This window comes from Sorex fumeus, unplaced genomic scaffold (assembly GCF_029834395.1).
Source record: "Sorex fumeus unplaced genomic scaffold, SorFum_2.1 ptg000178l, whole genome shotgun sequence".
In the NCBI taxonomy this organism is placed as follows: Eukaryota; Metazoa; Chordata; class Mammalia; order Eulipotyphla; family Soricidae; genus Sorex; species Sorex fumeus.
In genome coordinates this window covers 1,941,266-1,969,036 of record NW_026606235.1, presented here as the reverse complement: position 1 = coordinate 1,969,036, position 27,771 = coordinate 1,941,266, and the positions used below count along the sequence as shown (strand labels likewise).

Sequence of the window (27,771 nt, the reverse complement as noted above, 5' to 3'; positions counted from 1 at the left end):
AGACTTATAAGACTGCAGTTTTACCTATATTTCATAGCTAAACCTCCACAGGAAAGACTGTGAAGAAATAGTGTATGTACTTTGCTGAATCCTCTCCACTTGATCTATCTAGACATCATCCAGCTGAATCTATTGTATGTAAAGCCCTGTGAATTGTTAGAATAGCTGAACTTGTGCTATGTCATGGTTTACTTGACTATGTATGAAGATAATCTGTGTCTACAGCAAGGAAAAGAGAGGCAAAACCTATTTTTGGCTCAGCTCTTTGGATGTTTCGGGTAAAAAGTTCAGGTATTTTTTTCAGTTCCTGAAAATCCAGAGAATTGAATCTATTTCTACATATGAAAAGATAATCAAATGCAAAATTATTCAACCAGTCTGCTGTTTGGTGTTGGTTTTGCATGCGTAAAACAGCTGAAAACCACTGAGCTACTGCCTTGTTTATAACCTCTAGTCTGTGGTCTGACATGCAGGACAGGTGCCAGTTATTTTATTTACTAAAATAAAATTTCAAAATTCACTAAACCCTTAAAAAATGCCATCATACTAGAGAACAAGAACTAAAGAAATAAGGCAGTGATATGTATTGTATCAGATAGTCAGATATTACTTCTGGTTTTGTCATGAACTTTAGCTTTTTTAGCAGATAATTTTATTTTTTCTGATCTCTGAAAGTTTTGTATAGATTTGGTCTTGAGGCATAAAAGTAGCTTGGAAAAAATGCTTATACTTTTGTAAATAAAATTTCAAATGTCATAGGTCATCCCCAGTATAATTCTGTTTCTTTGGAGATGATAGAATAATTTAAAATAGCAATTCTCAACATTTTAGGCAGATTTATTATTATATTTTTGGTTCTTTTTTGTTTGTTTGTTTTTGGCCAAACTCCATGATGCTTAGGGGTTATGCCTTCCTCTGCACTCAGGAGTCATTCCCGGCAGTGCTTGGAAGACCATCTGGGATGCTGGGGATCAAACCCAGGTTGACCACATGCAAGGTAAACAACCTACCTGCTGTTCTATCTCTCCAGCCCAACAATTCTTAATATTCTAAACCAGAGCTTATCTTTGATAAACATAAAAACCTTGCACCTTTCTGTAAATTATTGGAAGTTTCAACATAAAGGAGAAAAGGTACCAGAGCGATAATACAGTGGATAGGGTGTTAGCTTTGCATGTGGCTGATCCAGGTTCCATCCCCAGTATCCCATATGGTTCCCCAAGCACTGTCAGGAGTAATTTCTGACCGCAGAACCAGGAGTAACCCCTCAGTGTCGCTGTGTGTGATCACAAAACAAAACAAAATAAAAACAAGAAAAAGCAAAGTAGTGGGGGAAAGGTTAAAGCAATTCTACATATGTTTTTTGTGAACTAAAATCAAACACATCTTTAAATCATAAATCTAGATTTTAAGAGCCAAAAACCTAATTTTTAGGTAAGAGTTAAATATTTTATAACCATTTTTTAAAGAACATTCTTAACACTCTAATATATATCTACCAATTCAACTCGGCGATTTTCAGTTTCTTGTTGGGGTGTAGAATTTGATTCCACAGCAGGTGAACAAATAATTTCAACACTATCCTAATAAAATAAATTAGGCAAAAAAGGTAAGTCATCAAAGTAATTATAGTTATTACAGAAACAATCATATTTTGTTAAGTGATATAATCATAAGAATACTAATTTCTAAGATTCAACCTCATTCTCAAAACATTATTCCTGAAGAATATTAGGTAGTTCTCCACTGACTTATACGTGCCTATCTCCCAAATGCCTCCTATAAATGAGAATTTGTAAACTGATTTCCTTGCTGCCCATCTTTCCCCCTCCTATTTCCTTCACCACTGCAGCCCCCCACTCAAAAGTTTTCTGCTACTATGCTGAGAACTTTCTTTTGATAAATTTTGTAAGGTATTGGCCCTCTATCTCTATTCTCATGCCAGTAGAGGTGGAAGAGGAAGATCTGTAAGCAGGGAGGATGAGAAAGAGGAAAGGGATATAAAGATTCCTACCTAGGGCCATGACAGGATGCAATCACCACTACTGAAGCTGCCATGGTGGGAAAGGGAGAAAAAACTCTCTTCTGGAAGGGGAATGAAAACATTAAGGGGTGTGTGTGTGTGGGGGGGGAGCATAAGAAAGAGGAAACCAGGAATTTCCTATTCCTATTATCTTCCTTTTTTTAATTACTATGGAACCCATTGGCCCCTTTTCCATCTTTAAACTCTTGCCAAACTTCACTTCCCAGCTGCCATCTGTGTTATTCACATGTGTTAAGTTAAAAAATAGTTAACGTTTTCCATTTTAGTTTTTTTAAAAAAAAATTTGCAGTGAATATAAGGCGTAGCATTATATTTTATTTGGGGTGATGATTTTGGTTCATATCTGCTGGTTCTCAGGGCCTATTCTTGGCCAGAGTTGCATTTTTATCTTTTTAAAAGAACTGGTTCATGGCTGGAAGCTTGTCACAAGTTGGAGGTGGGTAGGGGGAGTTAGAATGGAGAAGAGACCTCTATGACAATGATAGTTGGATTGGAAATGATCACTCTGAACAAGAACTGAGTGCTAAGAGTAGGTAAAGGCATATATATGATAACTTTTTAGTATCTGTATTGGAGAGAGAGAGAGAGAGAGAGAGAGAGAGAGAGAGAGAGAGAGAGAGAGAGAGAAGTACCAGCATAGAGGCAGGTTGTAAGGGGTTGGGGGAAAGGGGTTGATGGGAGGGAAATTGGGGACACTTGGTGTTGGGAAATGTGCACTGGTGAAGGGGTGGGTTTTGGAATATTGTATAACTGAAACCCAATCATGAACAACTTTGTAATTGTATCTCAAGGTGATTCAGTTAAAAAAAAATTGGGGCCACACCTGGCAATGCTCAGAACTTACTCCTGGCTCTGTACTCTAGAATCAGTCCTGATAGGTTTTGGGAGATCATATGTGCTGGGGATTGAACCTGGTCAGCTGCATGCAAGGCACACACCCTACCCACTGTACTATTTTTCTGGCCCTCATTTTATCCTTTAATATGATTACATAAAACTTAATGTGCAGTTAAGTTATGTAAAACTTTTGTTAAAAAGATGTGAAAGTGATTAATAAGAATCAACATTTTCTTGTTCCTTCAGTTGTGTTCTGATTTCCCACTTTATTTTACATCTGTTCACAGACTATAAGAAGGAAATTAAAATTTAAAGCATAAGTTTAGGATTAAGAAGTGAAAGATGAAAAATAAATGTATTCATCATTTTCCTTCACTTCAAGCACTTGGGTAAACCTATTTCTTAATATGTTAAAATAGTAAATTAAACAAACTTGCCTAATGATAATTTTCAAAGCTACACCATAAGATATGCCCATGCCCAAATAAGGAAGAGTGTAGTATTTGAGATCCAGTTATCTCAGTATCTGGTATATTATAAAATACTTAGTCAAACATATTTTGATTTAATGAATTATGAATTTGTCTTTTCTTCTAAGAGCATTTAGTTTCATTATGGATTAACTTTGAATTTCCTGGGTGACTATCAAAATATAGTGATGATGGAACAGAGAGAAAAACACAAGTATATATATATATTTGTTTGTTTGTTTGTCTGATTTTGGTATTGGACCACACCCAGCAATGCTCAGAGTTTACTTCTGACTTTGCACTCAGAAATAAATCCTGGTGGTTTTCAGGGGACCATATGGGATGCAGGGTATCAAAGCCAGGTTAGCTGTGTGCAAGGCATGTGCCCTCTGCTGTATTATCTCTCCAGTCCCACACAAGTACATTTTTCTTTGGTGTTGCTGCAATATTTACATTTGTAAAATTGACAAAGTGTCAACTGAAAAAATATTTAAGAGTTTTAAAATGTATTTTTGGTGTTTGGGCCACATCCAGCAGTGCTCAGGGCTTTCTCCTGCTTTTGTGCACAGCGATCACCCCTGGCCATGCTTGAGGGACCATATGTGGTGCCAGGGATTAAACCTAGGTCAGCCTTATCCACACTACTACCTCTTGGGCCTTGAAAAAGTTTTTATTTTTAACTTTTAAGATAAAAATTAATTTTTATTTATTTTTTTAAGTTGCATCACAGTGAGATACACTGTTACAAAGTTGTTCATGATTGGGTATCAGTCATATAATGTTCCAACACCTGTCCCTTCACAGTGAACATTTCCCACCACCAATGTCCCCAGTTTCTCTCCCAACCTCCCGATCCCAGCCTCTACTGAAAAAGTCCTTTTTTTTCAACTATGTTTTCTAATGTTGGCTGCGTGCAAGGCAAACACCCTACTGCTGCGCTATCCCTCCAGGCCGACCAAGTTTCATTCCTCCACTCTCTCGGAGAGCCTGGCAAGCTACCGAGAGTATCTCGCCTGGGCAGCAAAGCCTGGCAAGCTACCCATGATGTATTCGATATGCCAAACACAGTAACAAGTCTCACGATGTTACTGGGCCCGCTCAAGCAAATCAATGAACAACGGGAGGACCGTGACCATGACCGTTTTCTAATAACTGAGTGATAGCACAGCGGTAGGGCGTTTGCCTTGCATGCGGCCAGCGTGGCTGACCCAGGTTTGATTCCTCCTCCCCTCTCGGGGAGCTCGGCAAGCTACCAAGAGTATCTCACCCACACGGCAAAGCCTGGAAAGCTATCCATGATGTATTCGATATGCCAAACACAGTAACAACAAAGTCTCACAATGGAACCGTTACTGGGCTCGGTTGAGCAAATCGATGAACAACTGGAGGACAGTGACAGTGAGAGTGACAGTGATTGCTAATTACTAAAGAAATTCTAGAATAAAATAAAATGAATATAAACTATGAGTATAAGGAAATATATAGGGGTCAGAGAGAAAGTACAGTAACTAAGGGTTTGACCCTGTCACCACATACAACCTCCCAAGCATCACCCAGAGTGATTCTTGAGCACAGAACTAGGAGTAAATCTGAGCACAGCCTTGTTGTGACTGAAAAACAAAAAGACAAACAAGCAAAAAGATATATCCAAATCTCTAAGCTTCTTCACTACATCTATGTCAGAAAAGCAGAATATTGTAATGTATTTGCTCTGGTTAACTTACCTCAGAGTTATTATTTCTACTTGTATCCTCATAAGAACCACCAATAGATCCATCAATCGCTTCCTTCCAAGCTTCGTTTTGACTGGACTCTTGTTGGTAACTGGGCTCTTCTGTCATGGAGGTCTCTGATTTATTAAGGAAGATTCACCAAAATATCTTTCAGACTTAAAGTGGAATATGTTTGTTACAACAACTATACACTTCTGAAATAAAACACCAAGAATTTAAACAAACTGCACAGGACTCTTCCTGTAATTCCCTAAATGTCACATATTTTTTTCCCCTTTCCTTTCCTCTGACTCTTCATCACATATATACTTCACCATAGATGGTGGAGATCATTTAATGTCTTCCACACTCACTCCAAAAAATTAATCTGCTCTCATAACAACATAGATTGCTCAAGTTTTTCTGGGTATATTTGTCTAGCACATGCTGATGCTTTCAGAAAGAGTGATCAGGAAGTAAAGTATACTTCCACAAAATTTGTTTTTACATTACTTTATAATGGTCATAATAATAATGAGCAATTATTAATAATTCATATTTACTTAGATAAATGGGCTGGAGCGATAGCGCAGCGGGTAAGTTTGCCTTGCATGCAGTCAACATGGCCGACCCGAGTTCGATTCCTCCTCCACTCTCAGAGAGCCCGGCAAGCTATCGAGAGTATCACGCCCGCAGGGCAAAGCCTGGCAAGCTATCCGTGACGTATTCGATATGCCAAACCCAGTAACAACAAAGTCTCACGATGGAGACGTTACTGGGCCTGCTTGAGAAAAATCAGTGTACAACAGGAGGACAGTGACAGTGACAGTGACTTAGATAAATGAAAATATCTGTCTTAAGTTAATTGCAGTGATTACTTAAAAGTTAATCTTACAAATAGGTGATTTTTAAATACTAATTATTTTGTTATTATTTTATTATTAGTTATGAGGCCACAGCTTGCAGTGCTCAGAAGTTTTTCCCAGTGGTACATAGGGAACCATGAAGTGCTGGGCTCAAGCCTGGGGCTCCTACATGAAAATCATGCACTCTATCCCATCAAGTATATTCCCAGCCTTCTGTTATTTTTGTCCTGTTTTGTTTTTATGGTCACACCCTGATGAACTCAGGGCTTATTCCTTGTTTTACAGACTGGAATTACTCCTAGCTGTGCTCAGGGACCATATGGGGTGCCAGATATTGAACCTGGTTGGCCATGTGCAAGGCAACTGCCCTACCTGCTATACTATTGCTCTGGTCCCCGTGATTTTAAAGTAAAACATTATACTAGATATAAAAAACATCTGTTAAAGGTTTATCAGAAGAACATATGAGGGTCGGAAGGGTTGGAGAGAGTGAGTTTAAGAATAGTCTACATAATACAGATAAAATAATTTGTCTACAGTTCGTTCAACAAAAATTAATCTGCAATTATAAAGAAAAATTAACAAAATTATTTCATAAGTTTAAATATCCATCTAGAGAGAACATTTAAATCTGTAAATTGGGAGTTAAATAACATCTAAATTTTATAGTGTAAATGAACTTTTTGTTTTTGTGCCTGACCTCAACACCAACAGCATTAGGATGTCTCACCTTTTGTGGTTTTATTTCCTGTTTCTTCCCTTACTGATTCCTTCTGTATCAAACTTCTTGTAAGTTTAAAGTCACAGGACAGAAAAAATTTTGTAAACAACTGCAAAAATACACATTTTTATATAAGATAAGCAATTCAATAAAACAAACACATATGCTAAAACTTAAAACTACAATTTCTGTATACCTATCCAGTAAATGAATTCAAAAGTAAGGGTATTTTAAAAAGTTTAAATTCTATTGGATATATGGTTATAAATAAACTTTTATTTATTCATAATCCAGTATCACACCCACATAAATAGAAAGAAGACATTACCATTTTCAGTTCAGCATGAGTCAAATCCTGCGCAGCAGTTGACAGAAGAGTCTCTACTCCTCCTTTCTTCTTCCACATCATCAGTCTTTCAGTGGGAGGTGCAAGTTCCAAAACCATGAGAGTGTCCGTAAAGGAATTAAGTTGTTTATGCATAGTTTTGCTACTGATCTCCTTCACTGGATCTATGAGCAACTTCCTCTTTTTACTTTTCTTTTTCTCAGCAATGTCTAAATAGAAAGAAATGAACACAAATATAGAGAAATCATTATCACTTGTCATCCCGTTGGTCTTCGATTTGCTTGGGCAAATCATTAATAGCATATTAAACTACAGAATTGCAATTAAAAAATTAAATGCCAACAACAAAGAAATAAACACAAATATGATTGGTCATATTGCTTTGTAAAATGGTATGCTAGGCAATGCATTGCTAAGAACATCGATACAATAAAACCTACAATAAAACAACCTACTGGGTTGTTCTGGGATAAAAATACCCATCACTCTATTGAAAATTATGCTTTCTAAGGTTTTTGCTCAGCTAGAGTGTATGAGTAGAAAATAGCTGGCATTTGTAAAGTGTTATTTAATGTGCATGGGTGCGTAAGAGGAATTTTTTTTTGGAGGCATTATGCTTACACACATCTGGCTGTGTTAAAGTCAGAAAGGATCACAGAGTCAGCAGAATTGCCAGGCACAAAAACCAGAATCACCCCTGGCCCATGTGTGATGCTGTGATTTGAACTTGTGACTATACACTTGCAAGGCAGCTGCTCTACGTTTCTGTACTGTTCCTTCAGCTGCTAGGAAGTACTCTAGTGGACAACTGAGGAAATATAGAGCAGAGAGTATAATGAGAGATGTATCATTTAATTTGGGAAGAGGAGTAGTTTGGGACATACCCAGTGATGCTCAGGGCTTGCTTCTGACTCTGTTTAGAGATCACTCCTGGCAGTACCTGAGTAATGGAGCGTATATGGTGTCATGGATTGAAATGGAGCTGTTTGCTTGCAAGGCAAGTGTTTTGACCTCTATACTATCTCTCAGGATCCAAGTCAGTCAATTTGGAAGTTCCTTAGAATATGTATATATATATATATGTACATATATATACACACACACACACATATATATATAATAACTTTTTGAAGCATCACTTGGTATATGTCCAGTGTGTACTCCTCCCTTTACCTCCGCCCCTCTACCCTGCAGGTGGCTAGGTTTAAGGGTAATTAAAGTCATTTTGTCAGGTAGAAAGTGGAAGTCAAGCTTTTCCTTAGCAAAGATGCAAAGAGAGGGAAGGTTAGGTTTCCCAGAATGGGTGAAGATTTGAGACAAGACATAGTTAGAAAGAAATGTTAGTATTAGGTTGTCTACTCCCAAATTTTCATGGACCATTCAAATATATCATAGCTTCTAAAAGTATGTTCAAAATTAAAAGTAGGATAAAAACTCTTACCTGAAATATCAATTGGTTCAAGGGTAAATCCTTCCTCTTCATTTGATAGTGTGATGGCATTTATTTCTTCATTTTCAAGTAGACATATGATCTCTGGCTCTGTTTCTACTAATCAGTATTCACATAAAAATACTTGTTTTAAAAAGATTATAAAAAGATTATATTAAAAGCTAGAGAACTAGATAAAAGTCAAAGTAAAATATAAATTATTTCAAGGCTTACATTGCTACTAGAGACATACTTAAATTCTTAGAGTTATGCACTTAACATATAAATAAAGAGGCTCAGACAACCATAGTGTCTTTTCCACATGTGGTTTATAAGGCTCAGTTATCACTGTAAATAACTCATATAAATTTGACTCCATATGTGTGCTTAAACTTTTTACTTACTCTGTTAAATAATTTATTAGTTGACCCATTAAAGAACCATAGCTACATTTGCATTGCCTATTTATTTTCACATTCTAAATATCTACACTGTTAGAAAGCAAAGTAATATCAAAAAGACTGAAAAATAAAAACAGATGGGGCCAGAGAAATAGTACAGTAGATAGGGTGCTTGCATGTGATTGACCCAGAAACAACCCCTAGCATCCTATATGGTCCTCCAAGTCTGCCAGGAGTGATTCCTAAGCACAAAACAGTCAGGGGAAGCCCGGAGAATCATCTCTGGGTGTGGCTCTCAAACAAAACAAAACAAAATTATACTGGGATGAAGGGCAGTGTTTATACTGCTGGCCCTATATTTAAGGTTACTCTTGGTGCTTGGGGACCATGTGGTGCCAGAGATCTAACCCAGTGTTTTTGCATGCAAAGCATGTATTACAGACCAGTGGACTATCTTTCAGGCCCTCACGGTACTTTAAAATCTTTTCTTAGGGACTAGGATTTGGGGTCTTACCACCAGTGCTCAGGGTCTACTACTGGTTCTATGTTTAGAGGTTACTCGTGGAAATACTTAGGGGAACACATGTAGTGTCAGTTAATAGAATAAGGAACAGTCAAATGAAGGAAAGCTCCTTAACCCATTTACTATCTTTACAGATATTTTTAATTCTTAAGAACAATAAGGCTGTCAGACCTCAAGTTATCTGAGGTACTTTCACAAAAGTTTTATGTAGAAAATATCTCATTTCAAATTTCACTCAAATTGTGTGTCAATGGTTAAATATCACATTACTATCAATAACCATACTAATTCAAAACATTTTTTTTACCATGCAATGTTATTTTAATTGTTTTCAAACATAAGAATTTTTTTTTGTTGTTTTTTTTTGTGGGGAGGAAGTTTGGGCTAACTCAGAAGAACTTAGGCTATTCCTGGCTCTGTGTTCAGGAGTGGCCTCTGGTGGTACTCATAGGAATATATGTGGTATTAGGGAATCCAACTGGGGTCAGCTTTATGCAAGGAAAGCACTTTAATACCTGAACTAACTCAGCCCAAAACATTTTGGTAGAGTATTTTAAATGCTCATATTTCAAATAAACCTAATCCTGTTTATTTAACCCAATCCTGGTTATGCCCATCATTTGTATCTTTCTCCCATCTCCTTGTATATTGCACATCTTTCATTTCTGTAAGATCTAGAATCAGACTAAGAGAGTTTAAGACAATATTCTTTACTATTTCCACTATATTATGAGGCTTCTTAAACCATAAAGTTTTGAGACTTAGTTTGAATCTTAGGTTCTGTTCACTTTTTACAGAAATAAAAATTTCAACATACCTACTGTTGTTTGTAAAGGCTTAGGAGGCAGGAAAATTTCTCTGTTCAAATCTGCATCTTCTAAAAAAAGATTCTCATCATCTTGCAAAAGATTATCTTGAAGGATACAATGAACAGTTATGTCACACTGAGCTGAATCTGTTATTTGCCCACTAAACATTGATTAATAGTCTATGCAAGGAATTGAGGGATACAAAAATGAAAGTCCTACTTAATAAATGTGTTTACATAGTCAAGTTTTATGCAGGATAATAAGAAATTTATATATTTCATTTTCTTTATTAAAATCTATTTTAGATGTTTATTCAGGAAATACTAAACTAACATAAGATAGTTGTCTTCTTAGAAAGACATTAAAGGGGTAAGATAGCATTAGCGGCTAGGGTGCACACATATTTCAGCACCACATAGGTCCTAGGATTCTGCTAGGAATGTTCTCTGAGCACAGAGCCAGAAATAAGACCTCAAAACAAAACAAAAAATCCAAACAAATGAACAACAAAAAAGTCATTAGATTTAAAATCAAGAAATAAGAACATTCAAACTCCTTTGGTAGAGATCTGAGGTGGAGTCTCTATGTTTCCCCCCCCAAAATTTTCAAATTTCAGAAAAATTGTAATTATCAAAAAAATGTTATGTTTTTGTTTTTGGGCCACATCCAGTGATCCTCAAGGGTTACTCCTGGATCTGTGCTCAGGAATTACTTCTGAACTGGGGAGGACCATATGGGATGCCAGAGATCAAACCCTGATAGGCTGTGTGCATAGCAAACACTCTACCTGCTGTAATATCGCTCTGACCCTATCAGAGAATTTTTTTCCCTCATTTTTTGGGTCACACCTGGCAATGCTCAGGAGTTCCTCCTGACTCTGCACTCAGAAGTTACTCCTCCTGACAGTGCTTGGGGGACCATGTGAGTGTCGGGGATGGAACCCAGATCAGCTGCGTGCAAGGCAAAGGCTCTACCTGTTGTACTATCACTCAGGCCCCATCGAGAACTTTTTAAAACATTGGATATGTCAATGTCTTTAAAATATATACATTTGGGGTTGAAGTGTGAATCCTACAGTGGGTAGAATTCTTGTCTTGCATGTGTTTCACCTGGGCTTGATTCTCAGCATCCTATATGGATCTCAGCCACCTCCAGGAATAATTCCTGAGTGCAGAGCCAGGAGCTACTCCTGAGCATTGTTGGGTGTGACCCCAAAACAAAACAAAACCAGAAATATAAAAAATAAAATATACACATTTCTATTTTCAAGTTTCTGTATACCATTTCTATGATTACTTTATAATATCATAATATAAAAATAAAGTAAACGCTGTTCTATCATTTCTGAAACAAACAAAAACACTGTCCTCCCGTTGTTCATTGATTTGCTCAAGCAGGCCCAGTAATGTCTCCATTTTGAGACTTGTTACTGTGTTTGGCATACTGAATATGTATGTCACGGGTAGCTTGCCAGGCTTTGCCATGCGGGTGAGATACTCTCGGTAGCTTGCCGGGCTCTCTGAGAGGGGTGGAGGAAAGAAAAATGGTTCTTTGTACATGATTTAGCATATTTTATAAGACATATACAAACTTTACTCCTTTCTCTCTAAAATTTAGGAATTCTAAGTACAAAAAGCAGTATTTTATAACTCTTATGGAAGATATATTTAAATAGTTGGCCATTTACCTAAATCTAGTTATTTGAACCCTTGCATAAAATATGTAATGATTTAATGACACTGAAACATATGTTAAATGTTAATTTTATCTGGATCACTGTCTGTAGCACTGTCCTCCTGATTTGCTTGAATGGGCACCAGTAATGTCTCCATTGTGAGACTTCTTGTTACTGCTTCTGGCATATCGAATATGCCATGGGGAGCTTGCCAAGTTCTGCCAGGCAGGCAAGATACTCTTGGTAACTTGCTGGGCTCTCAGAGAGGGGGGGAGGAATCGAACCCGGGTCAGCCACGTGCAAAGCAAACGCTCTACCCACTGTGCTATTGCTCCAGCCCGTTAATTTTATCTAACAAGTTTAATTTATTTCAGTAATTTGATAACATAAATATCCATTTTTTAAAAATATCCAATTTTTATATGATTTGAAACATACCAATCATTTCTCCTGCAGCTCCTTCATCTCCAAATCCATCTCTACTGTCACAGAACAGAACATTTTCTCCAATGACACTTTCAGAACTCTGTTCAAGTAAAGGACCACTGGAATTCAGCAAGATGTTGTCATCAAAAAAACTATGTCTTCTGAGAATTTCAGATTCCTCCCCTGAATGAACATAACATCAAAAATAAGTGAGTTAGACAAACATAGAATTTTAGGCTTAAAAGAAATTATATTCTTTTTTGTGTATATTGAATAGTTTTGTTTAGGGAAATATGAAAAAGGAGAGACAAACTTAAGCAATCAAGAGAACACCAGCTTCTTTAGAACGGAGAGAGCTGGGAGCAGAACATCTACAGCTGAGATGTGGGCAAATCCCCAAGAGAAATGCTCCTCATTTATCTTCTTACAGATATCTTAGATATAAAAAAATGAGTTAAATATTATTTGAATTAATCAACTAAAGTTATTCCATTAATGAGCGTAGACTGGATTTTTAGTTTAATGTTGTTTCTTGTGCAATATGGGGTGGGAAGTGAAAACATCAGGGTAGAATTTTCAGTTGTAGTATAGTTGAATTTATACATATGTTAATTGTTGGAAGTAAAATAATTTCTTCTACTTTAGGTAGATATACAAGAATTAAGAATTACACTTCTGGAACATTAAATAAAGGTGTTGGGAGGATCCTCCCAGGATGGGAGAAGCATGCGGAAAGTAGACTATAGACTAAATATAATTGTCACCCATTGCCTCTTGTGCAAACCAAAACACCCAATAAGAGAGAGAGAACAAAAGGGAATGCCCTGCCACAGAGGCAGGGTGGGATGGGGGGATGGAAGGTGGGAGGGATACTGGGATCCGTGGTGGTGGGAAATGGGCACCGGTGGAGAAATGGGTATTTGATCATTGTATAATTGAAACCCAAGCACAAAAATGTGTAAGTCTGCAACTGTACCTCATGATGTCTCACTATTAAAAATTTTTTTAATAAAATAAAAAAAAACAAGAATTACACTTCTTGGGGCTGGAGCGATAGCACAGTGGGTAGGATGCTTGCCTTGCACGCTGCAGACCCAGGTTCTATTCCCAGCATCCCATATGGTCCCTCAAGCACCGCCAGGAGTAATTCCTGAGTGCATGAGCCAGGAGCAACCCCTGAGCATTGCTGGGTGTGACCCAAAAAGAAAAAAAAAAAAGAATTGCACTTCTTAAGTAAGTGTAATTTCATGTTATTTCCAGGACAATTGCCTGTATTTGCTTCTTTATAATGGAGATTTGAAATATAAGGAGCATAGTTGCCTTATTAGCAACAAAAATGCTGGTAAGATATTAAAGAATGGGCCTACAATATTCATCCAACAAATTTTTATTGAATGACTGGGAATGATCAATGTGTTAGCAATTGGAGAGAAGAAAGTTGAAAAAGATGGTAAAACTGGTTAGCTAACATTAACTGTAATTATTTGCACTATATTATATTAATAGAAGATACTTTTGTTGCCCTTGTACAAACAAGGAAACACATCCACAGAAAGGTATCATTGCTTTCTGTCATAGTAACATGACAGGGCAAAGCAGAGAAAAAAACATGAATTTTTACTCATACTGAAAATTCCTCTTTAGGCTTACATCTAATAGAAAGTAAGAGCTGAAAAGGGGCATTTTATTATGCCCTTTATTATGATGGACTAAAGATTTGTTCAATAGAAAATTGTCAGAATCAAACTCAGGTCTATTAGTCTATGTTCTTCCCACATTTTTAAATTGAAGAAGACATAGAAATGAGAACAACTAAATTGAATTATCTCGTGAGACACTTGCTTGAGTAGAGAAAAGAGTAAAGCAAGGAGTTGATAGAATAAAGCAAGCAATAAATGTTTGAAAATAGGCAGAATATCTATCAGTAAGTCAGAGGAATTTAAGGCACTTATTTAGGCAGAGAAAAATTACATTAAAAATAAAAGGAATTTGGAATTTAGTCCTATACTACTAAGTTCCTCCCTCATGGGTACTTCTTTTTGCTTTCTCTTCTACTTTCCAATAATCTTTTCTAATTTCTAAAAATAAAAAGAATAAAAGGAATTTGGGGGCAATTAATTTTTTAAACATCATGCGACGACTGGAATGGGAAGGAATGGGAGTGAAGATAGATGGTCGGCAACTACACCACCTCCGCTTTGCTGATGACATTGTTTTAATAATACCAAACATCAGCCAAGCGGCACAAATGCTGGCCGACTTTGACCGTGAGTGTGGAAAGGTAGGACTACAGCTGAATCTTACGAAGACAATGTTTATGAGAAACAGCCTTGTTCCTGACGCCCCATTCGCTCTCAATGGAACGACCATCTCCGACCATCTCCGAATGCAACAGCTATGTGTACCTAGGTCGAGAGGTCAACATGACAAATGACCTGGCACCCGAGCTGCGCAGGAGGAAGAGAGCGGCTTGGAACGCCTTCAAGAACGTCGAAGAAATAGCTAAGAGGACGAAGAACCTCCGGCTCCGGGCACATCTCTTTGATTCCACTGTTCTTCCTGCATTAACATATGCCTCAGAGACCTGGGCCCTACGCAAACAAGATGAGAACGCCATTCAGGTCTCCCAAAGAAGAATAGAAAGAGCTATGCTTGGAATATCACGTTTCACTCAAATGAGAGAACGAATCCGGAGTTCTGACATCCGTCGACGATCAAGGATCAGGGACGCTGTCTCATTTGCCAAGGTGTCGAAAATCAGATGGGCTGGTCACGTAATGAGATTTAAAGACGACCGTTGGACTAGAGCTGTTACTGATTGGATTCCACGGGATGTCAAGAGACCGCGTGGCCGCCCACCTACCAGATGGTCAGATTTCTTTGTCAAGGTCATGAACGATCGGTTTGAGGCCCTCCATGTTCCCGGAGCGAAGAGATGCCATTGGGCTACACTAGCACGCGACAGGGACAAATGGAGACGTTACTGGCGCCCGCTCGAGCAAATCGACGACTAACGGGAATTTAAGTGATTAAGTGATAAGTGAATTTTTTGGTACACATATAAAATGTGGGAAGATATTGGAAGAAGATGTGCAAGAGGTATTATGGGACAAACAAGTCTTTAGGACTGAAGAACTGTATTGGAGACTAGGGAAATAGAATACCAAGAGACACTTCAGATTTTAAAACATCAGCATTAATCTAATATTTACAGAAAGCAAAATTGAAAGTGTTCCTAAAGTTGTAGGCCTGAATAAGAATCTTTTATATGGAAATGTGAGTAGAGAATATGATTATTATTATCTTTTACATTTCAAGGTTTGGTGTTACAGCCAGTAAAATATCACGCACCTAGAAGAATGATCTGTAGAATGGTGCTGGAAAATATACCAGTTCCAGGTAAATGTTTAAAATGGCTTAAAGCACGATAATTTTATTGGGGGCTAGAGTAACAGTAAAGGGGTAGGGCACTTGCCTTGTATGTGGGAGACCCTGGCATCCCATATGGTTCCCTGAGTTCTGCCAGGAGTGTTTCCTGAGTGCAGAGCCCAGCGTATCACCAGGTGTGGCCCCAAACACCACACCCCCCCCCAAAAAAAGAATTCATACATAAAAATAATTTTATTTATGTTGAATTAGTGACAAAATACTTAGTCTCATTTTAAGTTTTAAATTTGTCTAGTAAATAATTTGTATTGTGTTCTACAATGTGTTAATCCATGACATATTGGAAGTTAACAAAAAATTGCAAAATTGGCCATTTGCCACAGATCATTTGAAAAACAAAATCTGTAAATCCTAATAGTTATGAAAGGAAAAAAAAATGGTCAGAAGTGGAGTTTAGAGATATAGTTCAAGCATTACTTCGTATTTTTTTCACCATCTTCTTTCATTAAATCCAAGACCGTTTTAGGCTATCTTTCTATAGAAGCCCACTGCTCTGGGTACCATAGACATTTAAATATGAACACAACATAGATGCTTTTCTTATGGACTTTTCAAACTAATATAGAAAGTATATAATAATATCACTCTACAAGACGGAAAGGATGAGTGGTAGGACACCTGCCTTGCATGAGTCCTATGCCCAGCACTGCCCCTACACTGAATGCAATCCCTAGAACATAGCCTTTTGTGATCTTCAGAGCCACAACAAAGTGTGTGATCTCCAGCATATATTACAACCAAGAGGGCAGTACAAAGCTAAACTATGCAAGTACCTTGATGAAGTGTATAACGCCCAGTAAGAACCACAACCAAAAAGTGTGTGATCTCAGTGAACACTATATTTAAGGTGTATATATGCCTCCTATTATCACTATAAAAATGACAAAAACAATACAAAAGAAAAGAGTGTAAGGGGAAAATAATAAAATATGCTAAATGCCATTGGAAAAGACAACTGCTGTACAGCCAAAGCTATCTAATGTAGCTTTGAATCTAAAATACACTCAACAATTTCTTTCATAATCAATGTGTATTTATTGTATAGCATAACCTTCTCACTAAACTTTTGATTAATTTTATTGTGTTATATTTTTATTTCCTCCACCCTTCTGTTTTTCTTTTCATTGTTGTTCATACTACTGTGATGACCAGGGGTTCTACATCTAAATGCTCACACACTTAGCTGCGGTGGTTATAGGGGATTGTACAGGTTGCAGTACTTATACCTCACTCAGCTATGGTGCTTACAGAAAGCTGCACCCCTTTCAGTTGAGATATACATTCATGCTTACTAGGGAATCACACTCTTTAGTTGTGCTCACAAACATTTGACTGTAGTACTACTATTCACTGGAAGTCACCATAGGAATCACACATGCGCTCACCAGCAGTTGTACTTCCAGGCTGTGGTTGTACTTCCAGGCTGTGGTTCTCACACATATTTCAGTTCAGGATCATAATTGCACCCCTATGTTGTGATACTTACATGAACCTTGCTGTGAATGGAGCTGGAAATCACGCGCAGAACTGGAGATCACAAATAACAGAGCTGGCAGGGTAGTTTCCTGCTTAGCATGTGTGGTTGCATGGGGGATTAAATTCACAGCCCTAAGCTTGAAAGAAAGGTACTCTAAGCCACTGAGATAATTCCCTTAGTTCCATAAATTATTTTCAAAAATTTTTATTTCACAATTTATATAATATGTTGGAATAAATATCATCCTGAAAGTATCATATGCAGTACACATGTAATACCTTATATACATATTTAACTATATATCTACATACATAACCATATAGCAACTATTTATATGCAACAAATGTTTGAATGTATGTCTCTCTCCCAATCTGATGTTCCTTTAGGGAAGAAATGAATGTTTAAACTGCCCATGTTTGTGACATCTGGCATAGAGTATGTATACTATAAATGGATGAATATAGGAAAAAAGTGCACTGTAAGATTGAGACTAGGAATGACACCTATGCTAGAAAAAGGAAATAACAAATTTATTATTTATCATAAAAAATTCTTTCTAAAGATACTTCCACTGTCATAGATGTACCTATTTCTATCAGCATTGGTGCAACAGAATGTAAATATAATGATGATAATTTATAATTTTTATTTCTCAAATATTCTTACCAAAGCTTCCAGCTTGGAAAAGTAGATCATTACTATAATCTTCCCGAAGTGTGATATCTTCAGGTTTACTTTGGTTCAGAGTGAAGTGTTCTGAAACTTCTGTAGTACTATGGAGAAATACAAGAGTGAGAAAAACATGCAAAGAGAATACAGTGATTTTTATAATATACTAAAAAAATCACTTGTAAAAATGGGTATATTTTAAATAAGGATTTTAATTTTAATTATTTATAAACACTAGACATAGACACATGTAGAAATGATTTCCTTGTCAACCAAATCCAATAGTCAATTCTCAGTCCTTATCTTACTTGTTCTAACAGCCCTTGAAATAGATGTTTACTTCCTTTCTTAAGGAATATGTTTTCTCTTGGCCTCTGGGACACTACACTCTTGGTTTTCCTCCTACTTTATTAGCTATACCTTTTTCATATCTTTTATTAGTTCTTCCTCAACTGTAGACAACAAAGCAATACTCAGTCCTCACATTACTTTCTATTTTAAACCTATACTTCCTTGTGGGGTATTTCAAACCTCTCTCCTGATTTTTAGACCCAGATATTCAACTACATACTAACTCAGATGTATATAATCTTCATACATATAATAACATACATTTATACCAATAATATATGCATACCAACTCAGATGTCTGATACCATAATAATAAAAATTATGTCCAAGGACCATAGATGTAGGTGCATGCTTAGCATGTATGAGACTCTGGGTTCATCCTTCTTCCCTCACCTCCCCAAAAGAAGAAATAAACGTGTCCAAAACTTGTATTGCCTTTATCCCTTTTGGCAAGATGGTGGGGGCAGAGGTTCTAGCCTCTGTTATAAAGGCAGAAGAGTTCAGTGCATGGGCCTAAGAGAGATGGGCACCATCAGGGCTACACCAATGGTGCTAGAGGAACATGCATTGACAGAGATTGAACTTGGGGGTGCTTTGAGATGATCTCCCCAGCCCTGCCTTCATCCCTCTTAAGCCTCACAATTCCTAGGTATCTTAATCTTATTGATGGTAATTTCATTCTTATGCCAGAAATTAGTTCATTCTTCCCTTCTCTCTCTTCAAGTCTTATCTAGCTCTTAGCTAATTTGACTGCTAGCACCTTGATAAAATAAAAATTGGAAAATGAGAATGGAGTGGAGTAGGAAGTGCACAAGCCTGCACTTCCTACTGCAATAATCTCAGAGTAGTTCTCCATTTCCTCCCTAGCTTCAGAGTAAGCAGGTTGAAATCAAGTCAGATCCCATCACTCTTCTGTTGAAAACCCTACTATGCTTCCTATTTGAGAAAAATAAAAGTTCGTAGTATAGTCTACAACAGTATTTCTCAAGATTTTTTCAGACTATAACTCTCTTACAGCTTTATTTCCTTTCTGTGCATCTCCTCTCATCCCATTCATCCCCTAGTCTTGTGCCCACATTTACGGGATTTTCACCTGTGGCCCCTTTGGAATATCCTGGGCACCTACTGGGGCCATATGTTGAGAACCACTGGACTATAATACTCTATGACATCAGCAATCCATTTATCTCTCTAACCTCATCCCCAGTTTGAGCCTCTCTGTTATTTCTTAAAAATGTTTGATATGTTCTTTTGGGGTCTTTTCATCTGCTCTACCTGGAACAATCTTCTCTTCAATGCTTTATGATTTGTTCCTTTACCTCCTTTGGGTTTCTGTTCTGATATTTTAAGAAAAGTCTTTCTTGATAACTCTATCATTTACTTTATTTACTATTTTTTTACAATACAAATCATGATGAGTATATTGTATATTCACTTGCTCATTTTCTATCTTTAACTGTAGCACTATATCGATTTGCTTGAGCAGGCCCAGTAACTTCTCCATTGTAACACTTGTTGTTACTATGTTTGGCATATTGAATACGTCATGGGTAGCTTGCCAGGCTTTGCCGTGAGGGCAAGATACTCTCGGTAGCTTGCCGGGCTCTCCGAGAGGGGCGGAAGAATCGAAACTGGGCCAACCGGGTTGGCCGAGTTCAAGGCAAACACCCTACCCGCTGTGCTATCGCTCCAGCCCGATTTTTTAGCTATCTATCCCAACTAATTTACAAGATTCACAAGACCAGAGACTATGTTTTATTTCTTGCTATCTCTTTAGTGCCTAACTAGAATAGTGTCTGCTTTATGGAAGGCACTCATTAAATATTTATTAACTGAATGGCTGAAAACACTGTCAATATTGCAATCTACATTCAGCAAATAAAACAATTTTGGAGTTGTATTTAAAAATTCCAAACTAGGGGCTGGAGTGATAGCACAGTGAGTAGGGTGTTCGCCTTGCACAAAGTCGACCTGGGTTCAATTCCCAGCATCCCATATGGTCCCCCAAACACCACCAGGAATAATTCCTGAGTGCATGAACCAGGAGTAACCCCTGTGCATCACCAGGTGTGATCCAAAAAGCAAATAAATAAATAAAAATTCCAAACTAATTTTCTTTTGCTAATTGCATGTACATTTTTTGGTTAACTACATTCCATCTACATTCATGAAATTTGCAGATGAAAACAATAAAATACCAAGAAAATTTAAAATAATAATTTACTTCATATTTTGGTTATCAAAATCATGAAATTCTTCTGGCAATGTGATCGTATTGTAAGCTGCTTCAAAATTCTCTTTTGGAAGGTCAACTAGTCCTGAAAAAAATCAAAACCACATTCAATAAGCAATGATAATATATAAAATGGAAATTCTCAACTAAATGTCCGTTTCTTCCCACTGAGTCTCCTAACTGGTTTCTCAAATCCACACTTGCCCCTCAAGTTCGTTCTCTACAAAGCAGTCTGGGTGATGTTTTTAAAATGCAACCAGACTAGATCGCTCCCATGTTAGAAACAATTCAGTGACTTCCCCAGTGCTTTGAAATAAAATCCAAATTTTGAATCAGGGCCTCTGCAGTATTACAAACCTATCAGTGGTATCATCTAAGGACACTTTTCCCCTCCTTCACTATTCTCTAACCAAACTGGTCTTTTTGTTCCCTGAACAAGTCAAGCATTTTTTCACCTTTGTCTTGTAAAGTTCCCTTTGCCTGAACGCTATTGTCTCCAGGACTTTTTACAGGGCTGGTTACCCATCTTTAAGTATAAGCTCAAATTTTATCCCCTCCAGAAAGGTTTTCCTAGACTAGATATTGAGTAAAAATTTCTTGTACTTTCTGTTACAAAACTCTTTTTCTCAATGGAAACTTTGATTCACTATAGTCATTTTGAAATTATAAAGAGCAACCAATTACAAGATCACAACCAAAATAAAAATACAGAAGGACCAAGACAAGTGAGACAAACAGATATAGCATGTATACCTGGACGAAATGTCATCTTCATTTTAAGAAATGCTTCATTGCAATCTGCCAGAAGGTACTTTGCCTTCCTATTATATATTCGAACAACTCCCAAAAGCAGATGTCCTGAAGTTCGAAGTGCAATTTTCACCTTTCAATAGTTTTGAAATATTAGAATATTAAAAATTAGAAATCCTGTTCTTTGAAAATTAAAAAAATCATACGAATTTCTTATCTTTAAAAGAATATATTTATATTCTGGTGGATATAGTAAAATTCTGGTAGGTAAGCAAAAAAAAACAAAAAAAAACCACCAAAACTATTCCTGGTTTTACCGGAAGAATATAAACACTGCAGTCAGGCTTGATTTCAAATCTTGGCTCTTCTGAACCTCAATTTATTAATGATGATTACAATTTATTATGTACTTTTTCTGGTGCCAGAAATTGTCCTTAGGGCTTTTTGTACATTATTTTGACAACAGCCTCAATTTACAGAAGAAAATACAAAGACCCAGGTAAATTATGCAGCTTGCCAAACAACATAATGACTAAGCAACGGAAGAGGAATTCAATGAAATCTGATCAGTTCAATAACTGATCCTTTTAACTATCACATTCAGTGAGGTTATTAAAAAAATCTACAAAGCTATTATGAATATTAAGTAAACTAATATAAAGTCTACTGCATTTCACTGTATAATTATTCCAGATTTTATGCCAAAACAACTATAACCATATAATTTATGGCTGATATATATTTATTTTCAGGCAGTAAATATGATAGGAATTAAAAGATACTATTTGAGAAGTAAAGTTTCTTTGAAAATGTTTTTTATAATAATCACACTTATTTTACTTTTCTTCTCCGAAAGTCAAGGCAAATAATAGTATAATCTTAATGACATACCTTAGGTGACAGAATTTTTTCAATGGTTATCTCTAGATTACACTCAAATACATGAGCTTTTGTGAGTTTCTTCTCCCAGTGAGCTGCAAGCCATATTTTGGCCAATGGTCCCCGCTTACTCATAAGCACTTGAGTGTAGAACATATTGCTTGTATTTCTTAGTTTTATTTAATGAACTAGAAAGAACATTAAAAACATTTTTAAACTGATGTAAAAAAATCCTTCCCATGCTAAGTTTTAAGGAACCAGAACCATTTTTCATTAATTTTATTAAACCCAGATTATCTTCTAATTCAATCTATATTCAGTTTAAACTATTTTCATGTAAAGAAGAAACCCATTTAAAATACAAAAATATTTGTAGGCGACAGAACTCTCTTAGATTGTGGAACACACTAGGTTTAAATGAATGTATTCTGATTACTGATTTCTTTTTATATTTTACTTTACTTATCCTACAAAGAATTTGTGTTATCTTCAAATTAGTAAATAGAGGAACACTGTAGCACTGTCCTCCCATTGTTCATTGATTTGCTTGAGCGGGCACCAGTAACGTCTCCATTGTGAGACTTGTCACTGTTTTTGGCATATCGAATACGTCACGGGTAGCTTGCCAGACTTTGCCTCCGGCAGGATACTCTCAGTAGCTTGCCAGGCTCTCCAAGAGGGCGGAGGAATTGAACCCAGGTCGGCCCTACCCGCTCTGCTAAATGTAGGAGAAAAAAGAACAATAGGATATAGAAAACTAAGAAAAGTGCACACACAGAAAACTTAAGACTTTGAGAAGTATTGACTCATTGCAGGGGTGGTGGTGAGGTTGGTCACTCTGGGAGATGCTCAGGGGCACTTGGGGGCACCATATGCTGAGCTGGGGTTGAACCCCATAGAAAATAAGCATTTTAACCACCCCATAGAAAACAAGCATTTTTTATGACCCCATAGAAAATAAGCATTTTAACCACTGTATGATCCCTCTGGCTCCTTCTCTTTAAATGTACCTTGGTTTATTCAACAACGCATTAATTTTTGAAGTTAAAATGTGACTCCGAAGGACCATAAAGTAAAATCAAATTTTCATATTTAGAAATGGAACTGGAGCGATAGCACAGCGAGTAGGGTGTTCGCCTTGCACGCGGCCGACCTGGGTTCGATTCCCCCATTCCTCTCGGAGAGCCTGGCAAGCTAATGAGCGTATCTCACCTGAATGGCAGAACCTGGAAAGCCCTCCCTCCCCCCCCCACACGTATAAGAAGTCTCACAATAGAGAGTTACTGGTGCCCGCTTGAACAAATCAGTGAACAACAGGAGGACAGTGCTACAGTGCTAGAGAAATGTGAAAATATAGAAATGATAATAATAAATGTTTAAAAATAAATGATAGGTGCATATGCTGCCCAGCCCCTGCGCTGCTTGCACCCACGTGGCCGAGCACATGTGGTGTCTGAGCTCATGTGTCCTTGCATCTCTCCTCTTGAGATGTGTAGTTTCATGCTTTCATGTCTAATGCTGGAATATGTGTGTAGGGGGCTCCCCCCTTCCACCCTCCTCTCCCCCATTCGAAAGCTCGTGCTCTCTCTTGAACACGTTACTCTCCACTCTCCCAGTTCCTTTTCTTCCTTTCCTTTAAAAAACCTTCAAATAAAATCTGATTATTTAAAAAAAGAAAGGAAAGAAAGAAACAGAGAGAGAAAGAAAGAAGAAAGAAAGGAAGGAAGGAAGGAAGGAAGAAAAAAGAAAGAAAGAAAGAAAGAAAGAAAGAAAGAAAGAAAGAAAGAAAGAAAGAAAGAAGAAAAGGAAGAAAAGAATAAAGGTTCCTTGCGCCCAAGCGCTTGCGGTCCCCAAAGTACCACCAGGGGTCACTCCTGAGCACAGAACCAGGAATAGCCACTGAGCACCTCTCTAAGTGGCTCACCTATGCCCCTGAAAACTAAAATAATTAAAATAGTCGGGGTGGGGGGGGGGGGGGAAATGCCCTCATTCAAAACAAGGCAAAGAATATATGCACCTTTCTACACATTGTAATTTCCAACAGCACCATAAGGTCCCACGATTAAGCAAAGGGAGGTACAACACTTTGACTTACAGAGAAGAATCAAATTGCTCGTATGTCAATAATCGTAACTAGCCACTACAAAATCGTTTTTAGTGTCTACTTTTAAAAAAACTTCGTTTGCTTGTTGGGCCACGCCCGAGCTCACTCTTGGCGGGGCTCGGGCGCCCGGGCAGGGTTGGGACTAACCCCAGGTCAGCCGCGGGCGAGCGGGCGAGGCAGCTCAGGCCCAGCCCGCTGTCCTGTGAAATATTCTCATGAAAGCGGGGCTGAAGCGACAGTGAAGCTGGGTTCCATTCCCGGGGAGGGCGTTTGCCTTGCCGGCGGCTGAGCCGGGTTCGATCCCCGGCACCCCACGTGGTCTCCTGACACCGCTGGCTGTGGTGGTCCTCAGACCCCACCCCACAAAACGCTCTGATTAAAAAGAGAAGGTTGCGCAAACAAACAAACAAACAAAAAACACCACAACAGCAGCAGCGAAGCCCACACAGAGGCGGCGTTTTAAGGACGTTTAAAATGTGGGGCTGTGTGTTGTCTTCGCTCCACGTCCGTCTCCGCCGCCCCCAGAGCCAAGCCACCCACCCCAAGCCCGGTGACCCCGCAAGCCGATCCGCGGCTTCTCTTGCAAGCCGCTCCCGCGACTCCGACTTGGGGGGGCGACCTGCGCGCGACACCCCGAGTTTCCGGAGACGACACCCCTGCCTCCCCATTGCTCTCCACCGCGTCCGCTCAGGGCTGTTATTCCGGGGAGACCCTGCCGAGCCGGGACCCCGTGAAGCCCGGAGAACGCAAGCCCCACGCCCCCCCCGCCCCCGTCAGGTGTGGGGGCGACGAGCGAGAAGTTCGGGACGCGCGCGGCGGGACGCCCGGGGCTGCTCCTCACAGGCGGCGCCTCAGTTCCGAACGGGCTGGACGCGCGGGCAGCGGAGACTGAGGCCAGTCCCGGGCCCGCGAGCGCGCGTGGAGGAGGACCCCGATCTCGCGTCCAGCCCACAGGGAAGAACCGAGGGCGGCGGCGGCGGCGGTGGCGTCGCTCCCTCAGCCTGAGAGGAACCGGGCGAGGACTGCGTGCCCGGCCGCCGGCCCCGTCCCTCAGCCCCGTCCCTCAGCATGCCTTCAGCCCCAGCGTCCCTACTTTCCGCGCGGGGCCTCGGGAAGGCGTGTCCCTGCGCTGGCAGGAGGAGGAGTCTCTGTCAGCAGCTCGGCGTCGCGCTCCCACAGCCACTGAGGCGGCAGCAAGTGCACCACAGGCGTGGGGCGAGGCGGGACTGGGCGGGGCGAAGGAGTGGGTGTGCCTTATATAGTGCGGGATAGGGGCGTGGCCTGATATGGGGCGGGGCGAAGGGGCCCCAGGTGATCTGAGATGGGGTTTCGAGGGGCGGAGAGTGGGCGTGGTCTGAGCTGGGGCGGGGCGAGATGAAGGGGTGGGCGTGGTCTGAGATGGGGCGGGACGAGGTGAGGGGCGTGGCCACAGCCTGACATGGGGCGGGGCGAGGGACGCGGGCAGGTGGGGCACTCCAGTTGCAACTCCAGAGTTCATGCTCTATCACACTTGCACTGTGGTCAGAGCTCCGGCTTTTGACCAACTGCTTGCTTGGATTTGACAGGTGGGGCCGGGCTCTAATTCTGTGTTTTTGTGTTTGATTTTTGGGTCACACCTGGCGTTGTGGATTCTCTGTGAAAGGGTTGTCTGGCCTCTCTACCTGGTATCTGAATGTCCCCAGGATGAAGTCTCATTTCTTCCACTTACTAGTTAATGGGTACCTGGGGTGGTTGTTTAGTCCCTTAAATCTATTTTTCTCACTTGTAAAATGAAGCCGATGAAATGGTAGAAGTAGTTCCATCAGAGGAACAGTCACTGTCACTGTCCTCCTGTTGTTCATCGATTTGCTCGAGCAGACCCAGTAACATTGTGAGACTTGTTACTGTGTTTGGCATATCGAATACTTCACGGGGAGCTTGCCAGGCTTTTCCGTGCGGGCATATACTCTCAGTAGCTTGCTGGGCTCTCCAAGAGGGGCAGAGGAATCGAACTCGGGTTGGCCGTGCCAGCTGCGAGCAAGGCAAACACCCTAACCCAGATACATTTCAAACCCAAATAATGAATAGACTCTTCGATTGTTTGATAATCTAATTAGCACTCTAGCACTGTCCTCCCGTTATTCATCAATTTGCTCGAGTGGGCCCAGTAACATCTCCATTGTGAGACTTGTTACTGTGTTTGGCATATCGAATATGTCACAGGTAGCTTGCCAGGCTTTGCTGTGCGGGCGAGATACTCGCAGTAGCTTGCCAGGCTCTCCGCTGAGAGGGGCGGAGGAATCGAACCTGGCTCAGCCAGGCTGGCTGTGCGCAAGGCAAATGCCCTACCACTGTGCTATTGCTCCAACCCAATCTAATTAGAATAAGTGAATTATATGAATACATAGAAAAATATTTAAATTTCCTACTAATTTGACTTGAAGTACTGATGCGAAATAAGATGATGTAGAACTCATAATATGTATGAGTTCATATTAAGTATGAGTTAGTATGATGTACTAAAACTAGCTAATGGGTTGTCAGTTCAAGCTATTTCAATTTAGTCACTGTGAAAGAAAACTTCTTTTTAAAATTAACAATACCTTAGGGCTGAAGCGATAGCACGGTGGTAGGGCGTTTGCTGACCTGAGTTCGATTCCTCTGCCCCTCTCAGAGAGCCTGGCAAGCTACTGAGAGCATCTCGCCCACACGGCAAAGCCTGGCAAGCTACCTGTGACGTATTCGATATGCCAAACACAGTAACAACAAGTCTCACAACAGAAACGTTACTGGGCCCACTCGAGTAAATCAATTAACAATGGGAGGACAGTGCTACAGTACTACAAGAATACTTTAAAATGGGGCGGGAGTGATAAAGCAGCAGGTAAGGCATATGCCTTGTATGTGGCCAAGAGGGCTTGATCCCTGGCACTTCATATGTTCCCCTGAGCCCCACCAGGAATGAACCCTGAGTGCAGAGTCAGAAGTAAAGCCCTTAGCACCACCAGGTGTACCCCTCCCAACAAAGTATACCTGAAAAACGGTTAAGTTTCAGGCTTCTGGTTCAGTTCCTTCCTATTCCTCATTCTCTGTTCCCTGTAGCTACGCTCGTGCCCTCCATTAAATGGCTTTGGAAAGTACCTGGCACAAAGTGTTTTATGTAAATTATTTGTATAAATGACTTTGAGAAGCTGGAACACTTGAATGTTAATTGCATGAAATATACATTTGTATTTGTTTGTAGTTACATTCCCACAGGGGATCAGTGTCTGGTAGTAAAGAGACACTAATAGGTTTCATTTAAATGCAATCCAGGCCTTTTGGATCGCAAACAACGTTTCTTTCCATTTCCTCTGGTCATTTTAAGCATCCCAGTCTTTCCCAAGGTCCTCTGCACAGTTCTGAGATGTCGTTTTTGGTTCATGTTAAATGGAAGATCAGAGGAGGAGAAGTGACCTGGCCCAGATCACTTAGTCAGTTCAAAACTGAAATTCAAATCCAGATCTCAAGAATCAGAAATCCTCGTCGTCCATGGTCCTCTCAAGATGTCCCCCAACAGCAAAGCAAGCGTTCAACGGCTCCTGCAGCCCAGAGCATGTGCCTAGCCAATCACTCTGTTTGAC

The 27,771-nt window shown here is 39.4% G+C and overlaps 1 protein-coding gene across 1 annotated transcript in view; it reads right to left on the bottom strand.

Annotated features, from left to right (window-relative positions):
* RAD21L1 (RAD21 cohesin complex component like 1) overlaps positions 1-22,221 on the bottom strand; it is a 28,137-nt gene extending 5,916 nt beyond the window's left edge. Inside the window, exons 1-10 of the mRNA XM_056107886.1 lie at positions 22,078-22,221; positions 21,190-21,319; positions 20,428-20,521; positions 17,850-17,956; positions 12,272-12,442; positions 10,167-10,262; positions 8,438-8,545; positions 6,979-7,205; positions 6,660-6,759; positions 5,076-5,200 (exon numbers count right to left, since the gene is read on the bottom strand). Coding sequence (XP_055963861.1) covers positions 5,076-5,200; positions 6,660-6,759; positions 6,979-7,205; positions 8,438-8,545; positions 10,167-10,262; positions 12,272-12,442; positions 17,850-17,956; positions 20,428-20,521; positions 21,190-21,319; positions 22,078-22,221 — 1,302 coding nt within the window. The remainder of the gene's footprint in view (positions 1-5,075; positions 5,201-6,659; positions 6,760-6,978; positions 7,206-8,437; positions 8,546-10,166; positions 10,263-12,271; positions 12,443-17,849; positions 17,957-20,427; positions 20,522-21,189; positions 21,320-22,077) is intronic.
* Between the last annotated feature and the right edge of the window lie 5,550 nt (positions 22,222-27,771).